Source organism: Fimicolochytrium jonesii (genome assembly GCF_025526975.1).
Source record: "Fimicolochytrium jonesii strain JEL569 chromosome Unknown EV422scaffold_2, whole genome shotgun sequence".
Taxonomy (NCBI): domain Eukaryota; kingdom Fungi; phylum Chytridiomycota; class Chytridiomycetes; order Spizellomycetales; family Powellomycetaceae; genus Fimicolochytrium; species Fimicolochytrium jonesii.
The window spans coordinates 1,051,799-1,073,477 of record NW_026515669.1 but is presented as its reverse complement, the minus strand read 5'-3'; the positions used below and the strand labels follow the sequence as shown (position 1 = coordinate 1,073,477).

General features: G+C 54.4%; 9 protein-coding genes across 9 annotated transcripts; 3 read left to right on the top strand and 6 right to left on the bottom strand.

The window, feature by feature from the left end:
- Positions 1-290: 290 nt before the first annotated feature.
- On the bottom strand, positions 291-1,681 carry EV422DRAFT_491860 (P-loop containing nucleoside triphosphate hydrolase protein; the record flags this gene model as incomplete). The annotated part of the gene is made up of 8 exons (XM_053067566.1): positions 291-481; positions 569-598; positions 672-977; positions 1,056-1,131; positions 1,205-1,270; positions 1,338-1,387; positions 1,461-1,556; positions 1,618-1,681. The coding sequence occupies 8 exons, from the start codon at positions 1,679-1,681 to the stop codon at positions 291-293; spliced, it is 879 nt and encodes a 292-aa protein (XP_052929402.1).
- On the bottom strand, positions 1,533-3,216 carry EV422DRAFT_146380 (uncharacterized protein). The gene is made up of 4 exons (XM_053064857.1): positions 2,447-3,216; positions 2,161-2,386; positions 2,005-2,093; positions 1,533-1,941 (listed from the first exon to the last, which is right to left on the bottom strand). The coding sequence occupies exons 1-4, from the start codon at positions 2,757-2,759 to the stop codon at positions 1,754-1,756; spliced, it is 816 nt and encodes a 271-aa protein (XP_052929401.1). The 5' UTR covers positions 2,760-3,216; the 3' UTR covers positions 1,533-1,753.
- A 1,047-nt stretch (positions 3,217-4,263) lies between these two features.
- EV422DRAFT_146234 (uncharacterized protein) lies at positions 4,264-6,721 on the top strand. Its single transcript, XM_053064855.1, has 5 exons — positions 4,264-5,233; positions 5,313-5,370; positions 5,440-6,374; positions 6,449-6,475; positions 6,540-6,721. The coding sequence occupies exons 1-5, from the start codon at positions 4,382-4,384 to the stop codon at positions 6,666-6,668; spliced, it is 2,001 nt and encodes a 666-aa protein (XP_052929400.1). The 5' UTR covers positions 4,264-4,381; the 3' UTR covers positions 6,669-6,721.
- EV422DRAFT_146231 (MRC1-like domain-containing protein) lies at positions 6,495-8,411 on the top strand. Its single transcript, XM_053064854.1, has one exon. The coding sequence runs from the start codon at positions 6,807-6,809 to the stop codon at positions 8,313-8,315; it is 1,509 nt and encodes a 502-aa protein (XP_052929399.1). The 5' UTR covers positions 6,495-6,806; the 3' UTR covers positions 8,316-8,411.
- A 664-nt stretch (positions 8,412-9,075) lies between these two features.
- Positions 9,076-11,364, bottom strand: EV422DRAFT_146229 (phosphatase 2C-like domain-containing protein). The gene has a single exon (XM_053064853.1). It carries the CDS (start codon positions 11,312-11,314, stop codon positions 9,332-9,334), a length of 1,983 nt encoding a protein of 660 aa, XP_052929398.1. The 5' UTR covers positions 11,315-11,364; the 3' UTR covers positions 9,076-9,331.
- Positions 11,365-12,661: 1,297 nt separating this feature from the next.
- EV422DRAFT_146125 (palmitoyl protein thioesterase) lies at positions 12,662-14,306 on the top strand. Its single transcript, XM_053064852.1, has 4 exons — positions 12,662-13,000; positions 13,082-13,731; positions 13,855-13,989; positions 14,052-14,306. The coding sequence occupies exons 1-4, from the start codon at positions 12,928-12,930 to the stop codon at positions 14,172-14,174; spliced, it is 981 nt and encodes a 326-aa protein (XP_052929397.1). The 5' UTR covers positions 12,662-12,927; the 3' UTR covers positions 14,175-14,306.
- A 1-nt stretch (position 14,307) lies between these two features.
- EV422DRAFT_146118 (fungal-specific transcription factor domain-containing protein) lies at positions 14,308-18,102 on the bottom strand. The gene is made up of 7 exons (XM_053064851.1): positions 17,190-18,102; positions 16,963-17,131; positions 16,568-16,873; positions 16,218-16,491; positions 15,726-16,133; positions 15,461-15,650; positions 14,308-15,391 (listed from the first exon to the last, which is right to left on the bottom strand). Exons 1-7 carry the CDS (start codon positions 17,916-17,918, stop codon positions 14,483-14,485), a joined length of 2,985 nt encoding a protein of 994 aa, XP_052929396.1. The 5' UTR covers positions 17,919-18,102; the 3' UTR covers positions 14,308-14,482.
- A 531-nt stretch (positions 18,103-18,633) lies between these two features.
- EV422DRAFT_563743 (uncharacterized protein) lies at positions 18,634-19,589 on the bottom strand (the record flags this gene model as incomplete). Its single annotated transcript, XM_053072104.1, has 3 exons — positions 18,634-18,858; positions 18,934-19,286; positions 19,358-19,589. The coding sequence occupies 3 exons, from the start codon at positions 19,587-19,589 to the stop codon at positions 18,634-18,636; spliced, it is 810 nt and encodes a 269-aa protein (XP_052929395.1).
- Positions 19,590-19,974: 385 nt separating this feature from the next.
- EV422DRAFT_514668 (uncharacterized protein) lies at positions 19,975-20,894 on the bottom strand. The gene has a single exon (XM_053069265.1). The coding sequence runs from the start codon at positions 20,691-20,693 to the stop codon at positions 20,061-20,063; it is 633 nt and encodes a 210-aa protein (XP_052929394.1). The 5' UTR covers positions 20,694-20,894; the 3' UTR covers positions 19,975-20,060.
- Between the last annotated feature and the right edge of the window lie 785 nt (positions 20,895-21,679).

Here is a 21,679-nt window from a genome sequence, read left to right as displayed (position 1 = left end):
AATCCAATACGCATGAAGTGATGGTCTAGCGTCCATTTTGCGCCTACAGATGAGTTGGGCAATGCTAGAGAGTAGTGCAGCTACCCATTTTGTCGACGGGTGAAAGTGGCATCCGTGATCGGAAGTGGTGGAGTACGCCGCAGACCTCGTGAATCGAACTGCACCACGCAGGCAGTGTTCAAACTCTCACACTCTTCGTCCTCCACATTTTTGAGGATACCCCCACAGTGTGCTCCGCTTGGTCGCGTCAACAAGGTCACCATAAAACTCCCCATCCACGCACAGTTGCTTCACGACCCATGAGTCCCCATACTCCGATTCCACTCCTCAAACTGCGCAATGCTCGCAGGCGACACGGAGGGTCGGATCGTGCGCAGTGCCGCGATAAAGTCTTTCAGCTGTATGGGTCGGATATCCTCGGCTTTTGTGGACATTAGCTTTGCGCCGAGCTCGCGGATGGGGCCGAGGGAGGCTTCTCGTGCTGTTTACGAAGAGGAGAGGAAGGAGTAGAGGTTGCGTCAGAGTGGAGAAGTACGTTTATAGACCTGCGCAACGTTGTTTCACTTACCAAGCGCTGTGATATCGCTTCCGGAATACCCTAGACCGGTCGTGATGCATGAGATCATCTCCCATTTCAACCTTCCATTGCAACCACGTTTCACAGCCCTCACCTTCCGTCGCCCTCAACAACTTCCCCAAATCCGCCCTCGACAACGCATGCCGATGATCCCTCAACAACGCCTCAAACAGGGCGCCTCTCGTCTCAATCTCCGGTAACGGTATATATATCCGCTTCACAAGTCGTCGTAACGCCGCTTCGTCCAGCTCCTGCGGCCGGTTCGTTGCGGCGAGGACGAGTAGCCGGTCGTCGGCGTTGGTGCCTAAACCGTCGAATTGGAGGAGGAATTCGGTTTTGAGGCGGCGCGAGGCTTCGTGTTCGGATTCTCTGCGTTCGGTTAGGATTGAGTCGATTTCGTCTGGGTTTGTGTGTATTGTCAGGGGCGTGTTGGCGACGGTAAGTATGCACGCAGACTGATCGCGCATCATTCACTCACCGATGAAAATGACGGCGGGTTGCAACTGCCGAGCTATTTGGAAGAGGCAACGCACCATCTTTTCCCCTTCGCCAACCTAGACACATCATCCCTACCAATGAATATCAATACAGACTAATGTGTTTAAGTTGTGACAAGGTGGAACTTACGAATTTGGATGTGAGAGTTGATGCGCTGATGGAGAAGAATGTCGCTTTGGACTCGTAGGCTACAGCCTGGATGCAATCAGAGTGAGTGATGCGCGATCTCGGGCTTGCCCTGTACACAGACAGCCGGGCTTACTTTTGCCAGCATCGTCTTTCCCGTACCAGGTGGCCCGAATAGCAGTACCCCTGCAATTTGAAAATAGGACAAGGTCAATGTCCATTTATATTAGCCCAAGTGACAAAAAATCAATGGACGCACCTTTCGCAGGAGCCCGCAAACCCGTGAAGAGCTCCGGTCGCAGGGTAGGTAATATGACAATCTCTTGCAAAGCCCGCTTTGCTCCGTCCAGTCCAACTACCGTATTCGTCACTTCAAATTGCAGCGCAGCTCGCCAAGCGTGAAAGGGAAGACTTACCGACATCTGCCCAAGTCACAGATGGCTTATCCACAACCACCTCGTTCAGTATCCGGTCCGCCATAGCTTTGTCAACGTTCTTTAGATTCGAAGCCTTTGGCCCTCCCGCCGCTTTGTTTGCCTGCAAATGAGCCCATCAGGGTTGTGGTGCTGATACGCATCGTCTCAAAATGCGTCTTACCGCTGCCGCAGGGTTGGCTGCCTTCTTACCCAACCCTGCTGATCCTGGGCGAGTTATCGCCTTTCCGTTGGAAGCACCGGGCTTCGACACGTTAGCCCGCGGAACAGGTGGGCTGAGCTTCGATTTGAAGGACGTATCTAGCACTAGACCGTCCGCGTGTTAGGGTCAACTCTCTTTAGGGTAGTGCGAATGCAGTGTTTGCGCACCATCTGAAGAAGATTCTAGCTCCAGTATCCGGTGCTCAATCGTTGCCAGATTCTTGCGCATCTTAATATTCAACGGTTCTGCCTTTTCCCTGAGAAACACGTCCTCTATCAATGACCACTCCCGACACACTCCATTATTCTTCTTCCTCCACAAACCTCTCATTTGGCGACGGGAGGTGTAGATTCAAAGCCTCCCTGAAATGTTTTACGCCCGTGCGGTACTGGCTCAACGCTCCTCCCTTGTCCCCAGCCTCGTCGAGATCTAGACCTGCCGTGATGTGTTGGTAGCCTTTGTTTGACAGCGTTTTGTGCTGCTGGGAGGCGGTCTCCCGCATCAATATCGGCGCTATCCTCTCCATGGGTCTTTGCGCTTCGAGTTCTACTGGTGAGAAAAGGGTCAGCTTAGGGACGCCTCGAATGAGAAGGCAAACCGACGTCCAACCTTGTGCAATTAGCTGGGTAGTCTCGTCAGCAATTTGTTGGGTTGGAGGGTCAGGTGTCTCCTCTGATGTCAGCTGCACTCGCTCTTTACTCCTCGATACACGGGCCTGCTTTTGTTCGTACACCCAAGCCCGCAAAGTTCTCAGCAAGAGGGTAAGCGCAACCGGGACGGCAATGAAGATAACTAAAGTCAGCAGTTGACCCAAGACGAAAGAGCCGGAAGTCCCTTGTGCGTAGAGGGATCTGCTGAGAGTGTTGCAGACGTCGGTAGGTAGGTAAGGACAAAGCAAGGCGTGGATGTACTGGCAATACATGCTTTGAGGCGCTGTCCTGAGCAACGAAATGCGCCCAAAAAGTGCAGGCGAGCTCTGACAACACAGAATGCAAACAAGTCCTCGGAGTCGGCGCGTCTAACCCTAACCGCCTGTCAATCGAGCTAGCTTCCCCGCTTTCCTCTTTCCTCTTTTTCTTCTCACGGATCTGTACTGCATGCGCCTTGCAGGGTACTACGTACGGTAGCACCACATCACCCCAAACAACACCACATTCTTACTTATTCCACATATCAGAAGAGCGGTGCAGAGGACCGGTGTGAGGGTTTAACGCATACCATGCCCGCATTCTAATTAGCATCCAGATGTTAAACGCACCCGTTCTCATGTTATCCACATCCGTTTTTCGTTTGCCCCTCCCATGTCCCGTCGTTCTGATCCCATGGGGGTGAATCATTTAGTATGGAAAATCCACAACGGTGTGGCATTAAACTTCTTTATAAAATGTAAGTAGATGTTAGACGCACCAGTGTCGGAACTACGGTATGTCATCTCCGGCCGATCACCTTGACCATCCCCCGCTTCTACATGTCGGTTACCTTGCAATTTGTGCACACAAATGTGTTATCCGCACCCATTTTCTTGTTATCCACACCCGTTTTCCGAACTCCTCTCCCAATGTGTCATTTTGATTCTAGCCCCGTCATTTTCCTTGATCCCCACTTCCGTCTCACTATGTATCTACGTCGTTATGGCATGTTCTATTCACCGTTATCCTCGTTGGCATCGACTTACCGGTACCAACTATTCTCTTTCGCTCATCCATCTCAGGTTCCAGGGCGGGCGCTTTTCAGTGCAAGCATCGTCATAGTATGGATGCATGCAATAGCCCAACTTCGCTAATGGTTCCGGACATAGCTTTATGCCTATGCCTTTGATGAGTGGGCGTCCATTGCGTACTCATCCGCGCGGCATCAAACCCTTCGGGCTAGCCAGCTCGTAGGAGTTGAGACATTGACCTTGACGCTTCATCAAAGAAGTTATATCCTCACTGGCATTCATCAGCGCATGGGCAGCGACTTTAAGAGGAAGGTCCCTGTTTCCTCTGTTTCTCCTGGAAAGCAGGCGTCAGGGTTCTGACGATGTACTGTACCCAGCGAGGGCCTGTGTGAGTGCCCAGAAAGGCCAGGATTGGAGATAACCGCATGAGATCTGGAGGGAAGGAGTGACGTGATGGAAGGAAAGCCGCACAGGAGACGCGTCCGGATGGATGTCCGAAGGCGCATGTCCGATTTCCATCCGGACACCGCGTACGCCCGCTCGTTCAAAGTCCCTCGCTGCGTCGTCCAAACGGATAGCAAGAAAAGGAAGCACTCCCCAGAAGTTCCCGTACCGTCTCCGGCTAGAAAGCAGCAATTCACTTCCTAGGATAAGGCTTCATTTCAACTCTAGTGCCTGGTTCCAGAAGTCGCTGTGTATCAAGCCTCCGCGGAGAACTTCCGAGCGGGTCCGTAATTGCGTTGGGTGAATGCAAACCAGCTTCCTCCTTCGCAACTGCTCCGCTCTGCTGTGGAACTCCAGAAAGTCCTCGTGTATTCCATGCAACTGGTCGGTATTGAACAACTCTCTGTATACCCGAAATCGTGAAACCAGTCATCCCCAAAATGAACTCCGACCGCCCCTCCGAAGACGACGACGCAACCCAGATACTGCCGTCCGCAAGTCAGACAACCGCACAATCCCCGCCGGCAGCCGATGCAGTCCCAATCCCAGCGGAAGTGAATCCCACCTCAGCGATACCGGACCTCCGAAAAGCGCTGCGAACTTACGGTAGTAATCGATCCAAACATGACGAGCGAACCCCTACGGTTGAGCGCTCGTTCCCTGATTTGGATGACTTTGATTTCGCTGATCCGGAGGTTCGCAAAGATGTGGCGTCGGCTGAAAGGCCCCTGAGTACAGAGAACGCGGTTGCGACTAATAACATGGACCATGCCGGCGGTGTGCTCAGTCCATCAGACAATGGCGATGGCGACTACGAAGACGAAGATGTGCCATCGTACTCCAGAAAGCGTGGACGAGTGGGTGCTATGAAACGTCGAATTGCTGCGTCGGGTTTACAGGATGATGAGGAACCTGAAGGGCAAGAAGAGACGGAAGCGCCACCTGAGACGAATGTTAGCGATGTGCAGCGCAAAGATCTGATTCGAGAGAAACTAAGGGCGATGGCGGCGCGAGAACGGGAAAAGCTTGAGCAAAGCCAGAGAGGGGCGCGTAACAGCGAATTGAGTGGTGACGAGGGACCCGTTGAAGAACCTCACGCCGTCCCAGCGGAAGATCAGATAGACGCGCACGCACAGTTGCCTGAGGGCCTTTTCGAAGAGCTCAGCGGCGATGATGCCGCGGCTGCGTCAGACGGAGATGAGGAGGACGATGGTATGCGGGACTCGGACGGGAATTTACTTGACGAGGAACCTAGTGTCCCAATCTCAGCGCCGAAGAAACGATTAAAGAAGGTAGGATTGAATCTGAGTCATGGATGCCCAAGGGACTTCCAGTTCCGTTTGGAGACCGTCGCTTATGCTCCTTTCTTAGTCCTTGAACCAGAAAGAGAAATTGGAGCTCAAGAAGCAAACTGAGGCTTTACTGCGGAGTGAGTACCCTTCGAGGCCATGTACACTGTAACTTGCAGAGGACTGAGTGTGCTGGGTATCCCTTGTAGGCGCGGAGATTGAGCTACCGAAACGGCAAGGGAAGTTCACCATGGACAATTTTCTCGCGTCGCGCGGCATCGTGCGCAAGCCAGGGCGCGTGGAATCTGTGCCTGAGGTGACATCTCCCGGCGGCATGGTGACTGCAGCAGTACCGAATCCCGCTGAGGCGACCACAATCAAGACCGAAAGCCCCGCACGCCCCTCACCCCGCAAAAACCTCCCTTTGAAATCCGACAAAGTCGTCAGTCGGTCGGAATTCGCCGACATGCAAAAGGCCAACGCTGCCCTCAGCCGTCAACTAATGATGAACATCGAGCTGGCTGACGACGACGCGGCCCTTAGCGTCGACGACGAAGATGACGCCGACGCGTTAGAAATCATTGACGTCCTCGCCGAGCCCAACATCAAAGAGGAAGGGCAGAAGCACAACCCGTTTGCGTACGCTGCGAAACCGACCAAGAAGGCTTTGCTGAATCGGGAACTGATGCATAAGAATCAGGTGTTGGCGAGGCAGAGGCGTGTGATGGAGGAGGAGGCTGCGCGGGCTGCTGAGGAGGCGAGGAAGAAGCGAAGGGAGGAGAAGAAGGCTGAGCGGCATGCTGTCAAGGTTGAAGCTGGACCCAAAACGGACGGTGAAAGAAAGACGGATGCGGATGCAGACCATGATGAGGATGATATCGTGGAGATGCACGTCGGATCGCAGGAACCGCCCGCAGACACCAATGGCGACGAGACTGACAATGAACGGAAAAACGAGAACGGGGAACATGGGCGGCCGCTTGTGCGGAGGTTATTCTCGGATTTGGACCGGACGCCGTTTGCGGTACTGTTCAGTAAGCCGGAGCAGGATGATAGTGATGATGATGATGCGCTGGATCGGGATCGTGAGCGACGGAAGATGCCGAGTGAACGCGTGAGGGTTGGGGAGGACGAGGATGATGAGGTAAGTAAGGAGACTCGAGTGAGGTAGATGCACGTCTAGGCTTAGGGTCGCTCACATAGCATTTTGTTTCATAGGACAATGATGGATTCGATGACAATGAGGTAAATCTCAACCTATGGCATGTTTTCCGACCCATTATCTTATCTTAGTCGATACCGCTTGCAGGACATCACATTAGAACCAAAACCACCAAGCGAATACACGCAATCGGTCCGTTTACCCGCCCCTATCAGCCTACAGTACAGCTATTCGTTAGACATGGATCCGCCAGAGTACGTTTGGCAATGCTGGTAGACGGAGCTGCTGATTTTCTAGGCAGCAGTGGCTAACCTATCCGCACTTCTTAGCTTGTTCTCAATCGATGACACGCAAACACAGTCCGAGTCGCAAACGCAACCTCTACAAGTTATAAACACGGCATCGCCGCCAAAGATGGCGTTTGTGGTCCCAGAGAATAAACGTGTCGGGAGGATGCAGAGCAAAACGGGAAGCAAGCCCAAGGGTATTGCGGCGTACTTCAACACTGGCGGAAGCGAGGGTGGTGTGTCGCAGGCGGCGGCGTCCGCATCTGCTGTACCACAACCAGTCACTCACGACGCACGTCATATGCCTATGGAGGAGTCGGCAGACATGCCGCCTAGCTCACTTGCACAGATCGGCCCGCTACGCTCTATCGCGGGCATCAACGAGGACGGGGACGAACAGTCAAACACACAGTTGTTAGATATGCTCTCTGGCGGGTTTGGCGACCCTGACATGGATGCGGCGTTGGAAGTAGATCAGGATGTGGAGATGGTGCATGAGCCGGCGGCTGTGGGCGCGGGAGGTTTGGTTGAGGCATTGAAGACGGGAATGGAGGATATGGACGACTCTTTTGCCGAGTTGTTGAGGGATGATTCTGATGATGAGGAGACTGGGGCTAGCGATGATGCGGGAGAGCGCGGCAAGGGTGATAGGCACTCCTCGGTTGTACGGCCGCCTGTTGTTACGATTGTGCCGCCGCAGGTTGTTGATGACGAGGATGACGATGATACCTCCTCGGAATCGGATGATGATCAGGATGGTGCAGGAAACACGCAGTCATCAGCACCCAACGGGTCCCAAAACGACGAAAGCGCACCACAAAAAGACCAACGCCCGCAACCCTCCCGCCACCTCGCAGCCTGGGCCGCCGAACGTCCCCGTCCCGGCAACGCCTTCATCGACTCAGAAGCCCAGGAAGAAGAAGACGCCTTCTTCGGCCTCGGCGGCGCCGACGACCCAGACGACCACCTTACCCTCGACGCCGATCTCGACGGCCTAGTCGTCAGCGACGAATCGGACGTTGAAGGCTTCGAAGACGTTCTAGAACTTCACCGCCAGCAAGCGCAGAGCGAACATGAGAAGGGGATCACGGAGCTGTTGAATGATGTAACGACGGGAAACCTCCGCAAACGGAAGGCGAGACGGAGACGACAGGGTGGGGAAGGGTTTCTGGATGATGATAGCGATGAGGATGATGAAGCGCTTTTGGCCAAAATTCGGGGACGGCATGCGTTCAATGGTGGTGATGGAGAGGAGGGGGAGGAAGAGAAGGGGGATCTGAGCGCATTGGCGGCTAACCCGGCGACGTCGGCGTTTGCGAAATGCTTTGATAATGGGTGTGCCGTTAAGGAAGGATTTTTGAGTAGTGATGAGGAGGTGGCGGAGAAGAAGCTTGGGGTCAGGTTTGGGAGGCGGAGGGGGAGTAGGGCGGAGGAAGGCGATGCGGAGGTGGGCAATGCTTCTGAGGTGAGTTTCTTCGCTGTCCGTCGCGCGTGTGAATGCTTTGCGTGTGTGAATGCTGATATCTACTTTACCCGGTGCACAGCCGAAGCAGAGATCACTACCTCGCTTCGCGTCATGGCCACTTTACAAAAGCACCAAATCAAACGACACGTCCCAGCGCTCTTCTATGATTGACGACGACGGCGTCGAGGAGGAGGATGGCGATGTCCCCCCATCGCCTGAGGAAGGCGCTATTCGGCGACCGCGACTTCGACGCGCTGTAGTTGTGCCTGACAGCGATTCTGAGGGCGATGGCCATGCTGAGCAGACGACTGGAGATAAGCGTGCGGGCCCGCGGGCGGTGGCTACAGCCGATACAACCATGCATTCAGATGATGCTGCAAGCGATGGGGCGATGGAGGTAGATCGGCAAGGCGTTGATGTGCTGATGCTGATGATGGAGCGGAAGAGGGCGCGAGTCGGCGGGTTGGTTGGTGGGAGGAGTGAACAGTTTGGCAAGGTACGTGTTGATAGGAAATGAAACGACATGATAGAGTGTGGCAGGAGGGTGATATTCCTGCTCAAGCATCCGTACGTCTCTTTTCGTAGATCACACGAACACTCGACTCAGCCCGCATCTTCCGCAAACGCGCCTTCCTCTCCACCGACTCCACCAGCACCGCCAAATCAAACACCACATCCACAACCTCGAAAGCCAAACCCACACCCTTCAACCGCTCCCACTCCGCAATCTCCGGCTTCGGCAACCCCACCCACATCCGCTCAGACGGCACACGGAGAGGAAATACCGGGTTCCGTATAGGCGGCGGCCCTACAGCACCCGTTGATGGTGCAGGTGGTGATGGTGATGGTGGGGGCAAGCCGCCGATTGCGAAAAGAGCGAGTGAGAGTGATGCGGGGGATCGGAAAGCGAAACGGAAGAAGGGAGGGACGGAGGAGAAGGGGATGGGGTTGGCGGGGTTGTTCTCGAGGCAAGGGAGTTTTAGATAGCGGGGAGGTGAGGGAATGAACTTTTTGGGAATGCCGTGCGGTTGGGCGTTTGTTTGTATTGGGAACGTGTCGAGTGAGACACGGGTTTGAAAGGATTCCCTCACTGTACATACATATGTAACATCCACACCAATACACATCTGCTATGAGAAAATAGGTCCAAAAAGATCTATACGATTTACAAATCTCCAATCTGCTCCCTATCGCCGTCTCGCCATGATACGGTCTGCAACACTCGACTCAGGTCGAGCGTTGGCGCTCGAGGCAGCGCGTTGAGGGATAACGACTGTAACCGTGTCTCCTCCCGGTTGGGAGGGCAGTGCATTGGTACTTTCGGTGGATGTAGTGGGTTGAGACTGGGAGGCGGCTTCAGCAGGTTCGATGGAAATGACCACGACCGCGATATCGTCCCACAGTTTCCGTGTGGAGGAGTTTTTCGAGTCCTCGTCGATAAACAGGGCTTTCAACGGTCCTTGGTGCCGATCACAAAGGGCCTGAGCAAAGGACTTCACCGCAACGGCGTCTTTGCAACCCACAGCACCCATCTGGTCATCCTTGAGCGCTCGCATCGCTGAAGCTGCTTCGCGACCCTCCGCAAACCGTGGCCACTCCTCAACCACGCGCCTCGTCTGCGCCTCCGTCCTTACATCGACAGAAGCGGCTTTCGCCCCAGCCGCATCCCCCAACACCGCCCACAGCCCATCCGTCGCCATCACAACCACATATCCGCATCCCGGGTCAAGTCGTACGACATCCACATCCGCCCGACCCATGAACAGCCTCGGCTCGACTTTCATGACAACGTCGCCCATCGCGTCTCCCATGCCCATGTGTTTGATGGGGAAGCCGTAAGGGTTGATGAAGGATTGGGGGCGGAAGACGCGGGCGGTGGCGAGGGCGTCGATGTGGGATAGGGGGACTGATGATGGTGGCTGATTTGCGGGAACGAGGGATGAAGCGGGTAGTTTGACTTCCGGGTGTCGTTTGCTGATCCGGAATACGCCGCCTTGTTGCGCGATGTACTGGGCTCGGATGGGATGGGAGACGCTGTGGTCCATTGTCGTGTGGATGAGGGTGCATGGTGCGTCGTCACTGGTTGATTCTTTGGCGATGACGATACGCGAGTCGCCAACGTGGGCGGTTACGAGATGGCTGTCTGCGAAGAGGATGAGGACGCTGAGCGTGCATCCGTCATCAGAAATCTGCAAGTCGGTTCCGTTTCCGCGGTTGACGAGTGTTTGTGCATGCATGTATTCCTGTTTCCGAATCTCGCAAAAGGCGTCGTCTAGGCCCATGATTGCGTTTGTGAGCTGTTCCCGCAGATATTGCTCATCTGCCGGTTGCGATAAATCCCAGCAAGTCCGCGAATCACACACGCCCATCACCACACCAGGGACCCGTTCTGCAAACCATGCCGCCGCACACCGCCCACCATGTCCGTCCGCCACGCAGAAGATGCGAATATATTGTCCCGTATGCTTATGTCGGAATGCCCGAATCGAGCGCGGCATGTATACCACATCTTCCAGATCGTCATGCAAAGAGTTCGGATTCCCGTCTTCGTCGTCCCACCATCCCAAGCGTCCAGCGCTGGCCCATTGAATCCTCCGTGCGGTTGTCTCGTGTGATGATGAATGGAGGATACAAGAACTGTCGAGGTCCTCCGGCACGAATGTCCGCCAATCCGTGTCCCGCAACGACTGCCAAGTCTCTTTCGTTTCCTTCAGCCGGTCTCCGAGCTGGTCTAGGGTCTCGAACGTCTTCGATATGATATCGATGGTGTTGAACGCCTCATATGACCGCAAGCACTGATATACAGCACGGAGAGCACTTGTCCGTTCGACTGCGTCTTTTGACGGAGGTTCGGTAACTCGTCCAAAGTCCAGTACCAGCGGTTTCAACTCGTCAGGCAGTTCCAGGTATCTCGCAACCTCGTCCGCGAATCGCTCGACCACGCGCGTCAGCCCCAGAGCACGCATGTTCTGTGCGCATAGAGCCAGTTCTCCGTTTACTCGGAGACCTCCAGGCTTATCCTGATGTGACTTTGCAATATCCTCCTCCGGATTGCCGAGGTGGTGATCTTCGGAGGAGGCGTCTACGGTCGTCGTCCTCCTTGAACGGAAGGCGGGGCCCGTTTCTAGTTTCCGCTCTCGCCGGGGGGACCTCCTCGGATTTGAGGCCATGCCCGCTGCCTCATGGATTGTCTGGTTAGGAGTGAGCTGAAGAGTCCTATAAATCCGTTCCCTGGACTTCGTCAACGTCCAAACCCCACATCAAATAGCAAGCCACGGAGAACGCGTCGCGAAGCCTGTCAGTCGGAGCTCTCGCATCTTGCCCCCAGAAAGGGTTCTCGTTCTTGAGAAAAGCACCAAGACAGGATCGTGAAGAGCGACATAGTTACATGCACATGCTCGAGGACAGGGGGCGTACATATATATAGAGAGAGAAACCAGCACCAGGGTCGCTTACCCCTTACCCATTCACATCACCCTCGACCTCGTCTTTGAGGCTCGCGTGCTCGACTGGAACTCGGTTTGGAGGTGGGTGTGTGTGCGTGCAGCATATTGCTATTGTCTCAAACTTCTTGAAGCTGGTTGTCATCTAACCCCACTCAGGCTACGACCTATCTCTCGCTCCATAAATTTAAAGGCCGTGTGCGACCGGCTATTTCCATCCGTCGTCGTCGATACCCACCTCATCCGTACGCTCCCTTACAAGTATGAAGGATTTGACCACATCTACAGAGAGGCATCTCCCCTCCTTTGTTTACAAGCGAAGCATGGAATCGGTCACTACTTTGCGCCTATCAGCTTTGACATCACGACAGAGCTGTTCAGCTTTACGCCTGTCACCCTGCTGATGGGCAAGCTTCAGTATGGAAGGCTTGAGACCGACGGCGATGAATACAAAAGCCAGCTATCGTGTGACACAGACCCGCACTGGGCCAACTTCAAGGGATGGTCCGCATTGGGCGGGCGATCAAATAGAGGACTCTCATATGGCCTAGGGCAACGAAATGGTTTAATCTACCTAGGGGTCCCTTCGCAGCACGAGTCAGGTGAGCATATAGGGACGATCCCGACAGGGAGCAGAACGCAAAAGGGCGTACGACGCTCGCATACAAGGATTCGGTACGTTTTTCACGCCAGTACAGTAATGTCCACTACCCCAATCGCTGACTCCCACACTACCCATAGAGTGCTTCACCTGCTCCGTAATCAACTCTCGAGATCCCGATGCCGCTTATCGGCAATCGGGAGTCAGCTATAAAATTGACAAGGTGCAAGCTACCCTGTCCTGGCTTAATTTGCTACACAAGGCGCTGCACCACCCCAAATTGCAATTCCAGCGGCATTCGTTCAAGAATTTCAAAACTATGATGGAGGTACTGAAGCCCTAGACGGCGGACCGGTTTATGGTTACTGCCGGCAAAAGCCCATGATCGCCGACCGTTGGAATTCCACGGAGAAGGCACTTTTTGTAATGGCGTACAATAATAGAACAGGAGAGGGGTTCGTAATGTGGTTCCTGAGGAGCAGGAGAGCAACACGCCAACCAGCAGGACCCAGCAGGGGATTGACCGGGTACCGCGCGCTGTCGAATTCCGCGTCGTCCCGTCACAGTCATCGAGGCCTTCACCCAATTCCCCCCCCTTCACCTTCATCGCAGAACAGCGAGGGCTTCCGCACATACTCAAAACGTACCTGCCTCTGTCTCGCTCGCTTGTCGCAGTCTGCTCGCAGTCCCTAGCCTTTCCCACAGGTGCATTGCGCTGCACTTTGTTTCACCACTCAAGATGGTCTCGTCGAGATCACCCACTCTCTTCGTTGTGTGCGCCATCACACTGCTATGCTCCGTCGTCCTTGCTGGTAAGTGTATCGGTTTATAAGTCACACCCACTTTGCGCACTTGCTAAACAAGTAATTGCCTCCTATTGTCCCGTCCTTTAGCACCACCGGCACCTCACCGCCCCATAGTCCTCTGGCACGGAATGGGCGACAGCTGCTGTAACCCCGAGTCTATGGGCGCCGTCAAAGCCTTCCTAGAAGAAGAGCTACCCGGCGTCTACGTCCGCTCAATAATGATCGGCGACAACGAGGAAGAAGACCGCCGAGCTGGCTTTTTCGGCGTAGTGAAAGACCACGTCGAACGCGTATGCGAAGAGCTCCGGGCAGACCCCAACCTCCGCGCCGGCTTCAACGCCATCGGCTTCTCCCAAGGCGGTCAGTTCTTTCGCTCATATGTAGAACGCTGCAACGACCCCGCGGTGCACAACCTCCTCACATTCGGGTCCCAGCACGCCGGCGTCAGCGAATGGCCGGGCTGTAAAGACGAGCACGACGCCACATGCACACTCGCCCGCGCCTTGCTGCTGAAAGGCGCTTACCTGCACTGGGTGCAGCGTCGGGTCGTGCAGGCGCAGTATTATAAGGATATGAAGAATGAGGAGGCGTATTTGGAAAAGAACATCTTCTTGCCGGATTTGAATAATGAGAAAGGGGTTAAGAATGAAGGGTATAAGAAGAATTTGATGAGCTTGAATAAGCTGGTGTTGATTATGTTTGAGTCGGATCAGACGGTTGTGCCAAAGGAGACTTCGGTAAGGGTGCCAGTGGAGGGTCAACGCGAGCGGAGCGAGCAGGATGGCGTGTTTTGGATGGTCGATGGACGACATGCACACACCACGCTGAGATGCCACTCACATCACCCTCTCCTTCCATAGTGGTTCGCCTACTGGAACGCCACCGGCTCCCTCATCCCGCTGCACGACCAGCCGCTCTACAAGCAAGACTGGCTCGGCCTGCAGGAGATGGACAAGAAGGGTCAATTGGTGTTTGATAAGATCACTGGGGCACATGTGAGTTGCTAATCTGTCCGTCGACATCAATGGGAGATTGATTTATTTTGCTTTGTCTGCAGATGCAAATCGACATCGAGTATTTGCGGAATACGGTTGTGCCGAAGTACCTGAAGGACGATAAGTGGGGGAAGGACGAGGAGGATGTGGTGGTGGAGGCGCCGAGGATCGTTGTTCAAGCATGATCCGTGAAACATAGTCCTAGCTTCGGTACTGGGTAGCAGGGGTCGTAATGCTGTATCTGTAAATATCAACAAGGAAAATCTATTGGCAGGCATGAGAGATTTCACACGAAAAGATACAAGATTTTGATATTTACATATTATAATCGCACGCCCAAACCGGGAGTGAAGATGTACACCAGCAAACCTAGTCCCTTCGCCAAACCCAAAAAAGATTTTCAAGTAAAAAATTACAATGCCGTACCATAAGTATCCCCATCCAACGGGAGTCCCCACACATTTCCCACAGGTCTGTCACCTCTCCTGCATCATCAGTGATACTGATGAAGCCCATACTGGCGGGCATCCACCTGCGGGGGATACGTCGGCCCTCTCAATCCCTGCTGATGGTGACTCCCCACCGACGCCCCCTCCCACCCGCCAGCCGCAACATTCTTCCTCCCATTCATCACCGGCACCGGCAACCCACGTTCCATCTCCGCACCCAATCCAATTTTCTGCTGCCTCTGCGCACTCGCGTCCGCAATCACAAACGTTGGCCTCGCACCGGTCCCCGCACCCTCATTCTCGTTCAACCGTTTCTTCCCCTTCAACTGCGCCAATATCCGCTCATTCACCTTCGCCAGGACATGCGCCATTGCCAACTGCGGCGAATACGGTCTCCCAAACGCTCTCAACATGCGGACGATATCACTCAACCCTTTTTGCGCTGTTTCGAACTCCACCCGGTTGCGTTTGGACGCTTCGTAGGCGGACATCATGATCAGGATGAACCCGGCTTCGAGGATGCCCATGGAGGGGATGATGGAGACGTGTTGCGCGTGGCAGGTGATGCCTTCGTCGCGTTCGGAGGGGTTGGGGGCGTCAAGTAAGCGGCCTGCGAGATGCGCAACGGCTTCCGCGGCCCGTTTCGCGGTCTCGATGGTATCGGCCGCCTGTGGGTCTTTGAAGTTGTTGGTGAGGGCGGCGATGAGGCGCGGGCGTTGGATGGCGCATATGGTGGCGATTTTGGAAAAGTAGATGTTGACGGCGTGGTAGGGTATTGCGGAGGTGGAGGAGAGAGGGTTCGTGGTGAACGAGTTGGCGAACGGGACGGACTGGACGGTGGGTGGACATCGGCGGTACCAGTGTTCGATCTCGCCGATGAGGGACATGGCGCGGTCGTCGTAGACGGTGAGATCGACGCCGGTGGCTAGCGCGGAATAGTTGTATGTTACCGCCTGTGGAAACATGTCAGCCTGTCAGCAAGATTCGCACAAACCTGTTGCCGTGTCTCACACGTCACATACCTTTGCATATATTGGCGCAAAGCTCGTCCACGACGCAATGTAGTTATGGTCCTTGATGCCCTGTAAGTGAATGGGCAGGTTTCCTGCACTGTCCGAAAACTCCCACCGCCCTTCGGAGCAAGGCGATTTGACAGTGTACGCTTTTCTACGCTGGAAGTAACTTGATCGCATCTGCGCTGAGCTCCTGATTCTGCAGCCCGAACAAACAACGTCTTGTCAGTAACTTGCGCCATCATCAACCGCCATACCCCTACCCCCAACTTACGCATCCATAACATAGATAGCCCACCAAAGCCTCCTCCTGGTCTCAATCTCGACCCAATCCGTATACCCCAGTTCCTCAGGATCCTGATCCAAATGCAAGTAATGCGCCATCCGACACGCCATGCTCATCAGCGTCCAGGCCGTATCCAACGACCCTTTGATAATCGACGCGGTGCTCAGCAGATGCAGGCACTGCAGCACGACAATGGATGGGTTTTCGAGATTGGCGAGGATGAGGCTGCGTGCGCGGCGGTAGAAGGCGTTGACGGTGTTGCGGGTTTTGGTGTCGGTGGAGTAGGGGCAAGTATTGGCGTAGATGGCGTAGAGGAGCATTGGAGGGGTGTTGGCCATGTTTTTACGGAGGGTTCCCGGGTGAATGACTGGGTATGGGATCATGCATGATGAATAGCTAGAGAGTCCATACATCAACGAGGAGGTTCGCATTAGCCATCGTACCACCGTAGCTTTACACACAGCGAAGCCCTACACTCACCGGAAGTACAAATCCAGCAAATCATTGTTGATATACAGTTCCTGCGGATCCGGCAGCATATCGAGCTGGGGCCTAGGCGCCAGACTCGACACGCTTTCTAGCTGCTCCTCCGTTTGCGGGTCCACACAGAGCTGATCGAATTGATGGATGAACTGTCCCAGCCATGCTTTCGCCTCACGATCCTCCACCAGAACGATGCTTGGACTTTGATAAGCTTCCTCCTCCGACATGGATTGTATTTGGAGCGGTGTGGCACCGTCCGCTCCGTTATTGACTGGTAAATGATGACTTATTCAGAAACGTTGGCTCGTTCGATGTTTCAACCGAGTCATACACACCCATGCGCGTACTATTTGAGGTCAACGAATTCGGCGACACCGATCCAGACATGCAGTCCTCATTCCCGGATTGATGGTTCTTGTTGCGTGCAGCAGCCAACGATGCTTCTAACGCTTCCACCCTCTCCGCCAACCCTTGCATGTCTGCAAGACGCCTCTTCAGCATGATTTCCTCCGAATCCTGAGCGTCTGCGAACGGATCTCCTTTTGTTGGCACCACGGAGGCGTAGACGCACGTGCGACCTTGTGTTGATGCGGCACAAGTGGAGCATTCGGGTCTGTTGCCGTCACATCGGAGCTTCTTTCGTCGGCATGGCTCTGTCAGTCCGGTGATACATGAAGATGGTCATTGACCTGACTGCGGTGGTTTGCTCGGAATAACAAACACCGCGTCCACGATAGCTTACCACACGCCTTTCTGCGGGTATTCGGCTTAGCGATCGGGCGAGAGTAGTTCGGCGGATATCCATACCCCATCGTCGATGAGTAGGGTACATGTTCCGGTTCCCTCTGTTGCATATGTAATGGCGGTCCGTAGGTATCAGCGGAATAGGCCGGTGTCGGAAGACCTCCCATCTGAAAAAGTGACTTTAGTGGTGCTCGGCCATCTGGATAAACGAAAGGTCTTACTAACCTGCGTATTCCGCATGGATAATGGGGGGAGCCCGTTCCGAGGATTCCCAGATGGGTCGTGCTGATGCTGGTTCAGCGGGGCATTCGATCTCTCGCGTACCGCTGGTGGTTGTTGCCTCATATGTGGGCCAGCGGGAGGATCTTGGGTATCAAACCCAAGACTGGCAGGCGTCGGTCCAAAGTCGGCGCCATAAAAGCCACTATCTCGATTGTTTTCCATCCATTGCTGACTCGTTCCTGGGCCGGCATCGTCCGAAGGCAACGTTCCCATCAGCACCGCTTTGCGAATAGAATCTACGGACGGGTCCCCAGGATCACGGTATCCAGCCTCTCTCAACAGGGATCCGACTACGTTGGTCGACGAGTGTCCGCCAGCTGAACCGGGATATGCCGAACTGTAGAATTGCCCAGACGGCACACCGCTAGCAGCATCTGGCGATACATTCGGATTGGAAAGCGTTCCGTCGGCGGCAGCGGCGGCGGCAGCCTGTCCGGCGCGTCGTACTGTGGTGGGTGAGTTCTCGTTCAACAGACCGAGAATCATATCCAAGTCCACATCTCCGTTGAAGTCCACGTCATACTGCTGCTCCGCTGTGTGCACCGGATTCCCATATCTATTCTCAGCTGGATGGTATTGATACGCCGAAGGGTTGCTCTGCTGCTGTTGCTGCGGGTTGCCGTATGACAGAGGGTAGCGCAACTCCTCTTGACCTGGATAGTTATGCGACATGCTTGTCACTGAAGCTCGCTCACACGGGGGACCCCAAGGCCGGCCAGCTGTCTCTATCGTCACCCCTTGTCTTCTGATCCTGATGTCCTGTCTCAAGCGAACGGTGGCCGGTAAGTTTCGTCGAGTAGCTCTCTACAGGAGCCCGCGCTGTAGTTTTGGCAGCGGGTGTGAAATGCCTAGTGGTGGCTGGAAACACTTCTGAGAGCTTGGCTTCGAATTCAGAGAGCGGCTGGTTACGACACTTCAGAAGGCGAACTCAGGCCTATGCTGATCAGTCGGGTACCGTAGAATGGCTGTGGAAGCCGTGGGGTTCCAGGAATTCCGGCGCAAGTTCAAGGGGGCCCCGGCGGACGTGAGTGGCCGTTCATTATGCCAATTACCGAGGACGCGCGAACACAGACAGTACACTTTCACACACCGGCGAACAACAAGAAGCTTCCGCGGCCTTTGACTTCCCAGCTCCCCTTGGCCTTATGCCCATGTATTATAGCGATGATGTTGACACTTCGAGTTCAAGAAGTTGGTTATGTATGCGCCGGGAAGTGCTACAGTATGCTATGCTATTCTACAAGATACCGGACATTCAGTTTTTGAGGGGTGGGTGGATTGCCGTTACTAGCTCGGCCTTTGTCAGCATCAGAGCGCCTCTGGATGCCTACGAGATCCTACGCCTGCGTCGCTACGCCTAGTCACGCTTTCTCGCAATGATTCGTGCCTATGCAGATCGCCGACTACCAGCGGCTCGCGCCGCGAATCCGAATAGTCCAGTCTTCTTCACCTCCTCGGGCTGTATTACATGAACTGGCCGAGTGTCAACGATAGTGACCGTCCGTCCTTTCTTATATGCCGGAATGACTTGGATCAGTTGATGCCTCCATTTTCGGCTGCCAGAGTTCAAAGCAGGAGATGCAGCCGAGACGTCTGCTGTGTCGCCGGTTGTCTGTGTGGTGGGAGTCAGGATTCTTAGCAAAAGCGCAGACGTGACAACTTCCGAACCGAAGTAAATGCCCCATACCGGTACAAGCTCGACATGAACCGAAGCAGTCCCTCTTGCCCCCACAACATAAAACCGCATACAAAGCGTCAGCTTCCCATCCGCATCTTGTATCACATTATGGCTCAGTGAATCCGACCCCAATCGTCGTCGACCTTTCCCAGCCGTGGGGTCCGCCATCACCTCTGCGTCATCCCCCACCAGCGCCCGCACGCGTGCATCGTCAGCAATAAGAGCTGCCGTGGCTTCGTAGATGGACCATGCTTCAGTCTGGTCTACGATATCCAAAGATAGATAGTAAAAGGATCCGCCGAGTACACCAAGCCCTCCTATGAGAACGGCCACGTAGCCGAGGGACTGTATTGCATGTGTGACTAGCAGGGCAAAACCAAAGATTAGGACGAGGTGAACAGCTGACAAATGACGACCAGTGCAGAAAACTCACTTCGATATATGGTATCCAGAGTTTCGAACCGCAAACGCATCCAGAATTCCCGTCGGCGCCTATACTTCGCTTCGGCCGCTCTCCTTTTCGCAGCAGTGGCGGGATCTTCGTTCTCTTCCGGGTTGGTGGAAGACGTTGTCGCACACCGGACAATGGGCCTGACAGAGAACGCGGGCAAGGCGTAATAAGGTTTTCCATTTGCTCTCGAGGGTAGAAGGAAGCCCGAAGACATCGTAGAGGCGTTCGAAATGCAGCACCGCTTGGTAAACGAGGCATAAAGCCTCGTTCCAGAATGTCCCTGGCACGGCGACCCGAGAACGAGTATCGCACTTCGCACTGGCGTCGGGCAAGACATTGTGTTTCGATATGTTGCGACAGCGCCGTGCAGCACCCGCGGACGGATAATAGATGCCATAGCTGATGGTTCTTCGCCTGTCACAAAAGCACCGAATCTGCACGCTGATGAACCAAAAGAGCCAAAAGCTGCGAGCGAGAGCTCTCCCGGCAGGCACATGAGAACACGGTCAGACTTCGGCCGCGAGTGGGCATCCCGATCTCGACACTTTAGTACTAAGGACTCCTCTTGACCGGGACCCACGCTCCCAACACACTCTCAGCTCGAAAATCTGTATTTGCATGTGTGTCCTCGTACAGTATACTAAATCTGGGTACTATGACCCGTTTCCACCCTTCCACCGTCATCTCAAGCTCCGTCACTCAGACTATCAAGGTTGCTTTGCGGGACGGGGTCCGAACGCCCCCCAGCGTTACTGTGAATATCATATCCATGAATTCCCGCGAGCTTAACCGCAATTAGCCAGACTCCAAAGGTATCGCTGTACGAGGGCCAAATACCACGGAACATCAAATCCTTGCATTGCCGCAAGTCGGTTCCCATCCTTCGAAGAGCATCGGCCAGACTATCAAGGTATCGCGTCACGACTTCCAGATGCCTCCCGGCGTTATTGAGAATGAATCCCCTGTATTCCCGCAAGTCGAATCCCAACTCCTCCTGCAGAATCCAGAATGCATCAATGTTCCAGTCGGTGCCCGATACACACGCCACTACTTCATCCACCCTCCGATATCGCTTGTCTTCCAAAGTACGCTTGCATCTGGATGCAGCACAACAAGCCGGAAGAAACTGAGTGATATGTAGATCGCCTTGCTTATGGCCTTCCAGTTGAGCGGAGCGCCCATGGCGAGAATTTGGTCGCCCAATGCAACCCCTCGTGACTTCCAATAGCGATTTCCAAAGGACAAGGATGCTTGACCGAGGCTTTTCGTTCCAACAGGAACGTGAAAACATCAGAGTGCCCGCCACCGATCTAGACATCGTTTGCCGACGACCGGGAGGCAGAGGTGGGCCTTTGACGTCTGCTCCATAAACAAGCAACAATTGAGCGGCAGCAAGATTGCCTCAACCCCCCAGTTCAATCAACATATCTGACAACACATCCAGGTTAGTGGAAGGATGTCGCTATGCGAGGAGTATAGTTACCGTAATGGAATGTTACTGCAAGCGGTTCGAAGAACTTCTTTGCTGATGGGTGCTCCGTGCGCTCGTACAGCGCCAGAACCTCAGAACCTAGGAAGCACGTACCGTGTTCCAGTAACGGGGAGCCATCCCCTTGAACCCTGGTTCCCATCATTGACAGTTCCCGATGCTGTCAATTTCCGCCATGCGTGCTACAAAATCATGAATTCCACTTCGGAGGCTCGGTGGGCCAGGCAAGAAGCCTCCATGCCTGTGTGTGGCCGAAAAAAAGACCCTTTTTGACAGCATATCGTACGCAGGGTCCCTTTCGATAGTAACGTTTTCCTTCAGTCTATTATCATCGCATGCCAGCGAGCCTCCGATCTATTTAACAGAGTTCGTAGATCTTTCTTTCGTTTATTAGACAAAAGGCTTTCACACTATAGAACAAAGCCTCCTTGCTTCTGCTGCCTGCAAACCAGCGAGTTCCTCATACCATCCAACCACAGAATTGTCCTTGGAAGATGAAGAGGCTTCTTTTCATCAGGCCCCCTCGACCATCCCCGATCAGTGTAGTGCGCAGAAGCCAAGTTACCTTGACTCTATGGAGCTTTCTACTCCTTTTTCGTCTCACCCACCGGCACCTCGCGACGTCCACGATTTGATCGCAGGCAACGCTCAGAGCCTCGCCCGCGCAGAACGATGTCTCCCGCAGAAGCACCCTTGCGGTGAGCTGTAGTAACTTGGCGACCTTCCGGCTCTTGCCGTGATTCTGAGACCATCATACTGTATGCGAACAGAAATGAGGGCCCATGGAGCACATGCCTCGATTCTTGCAATAGGCA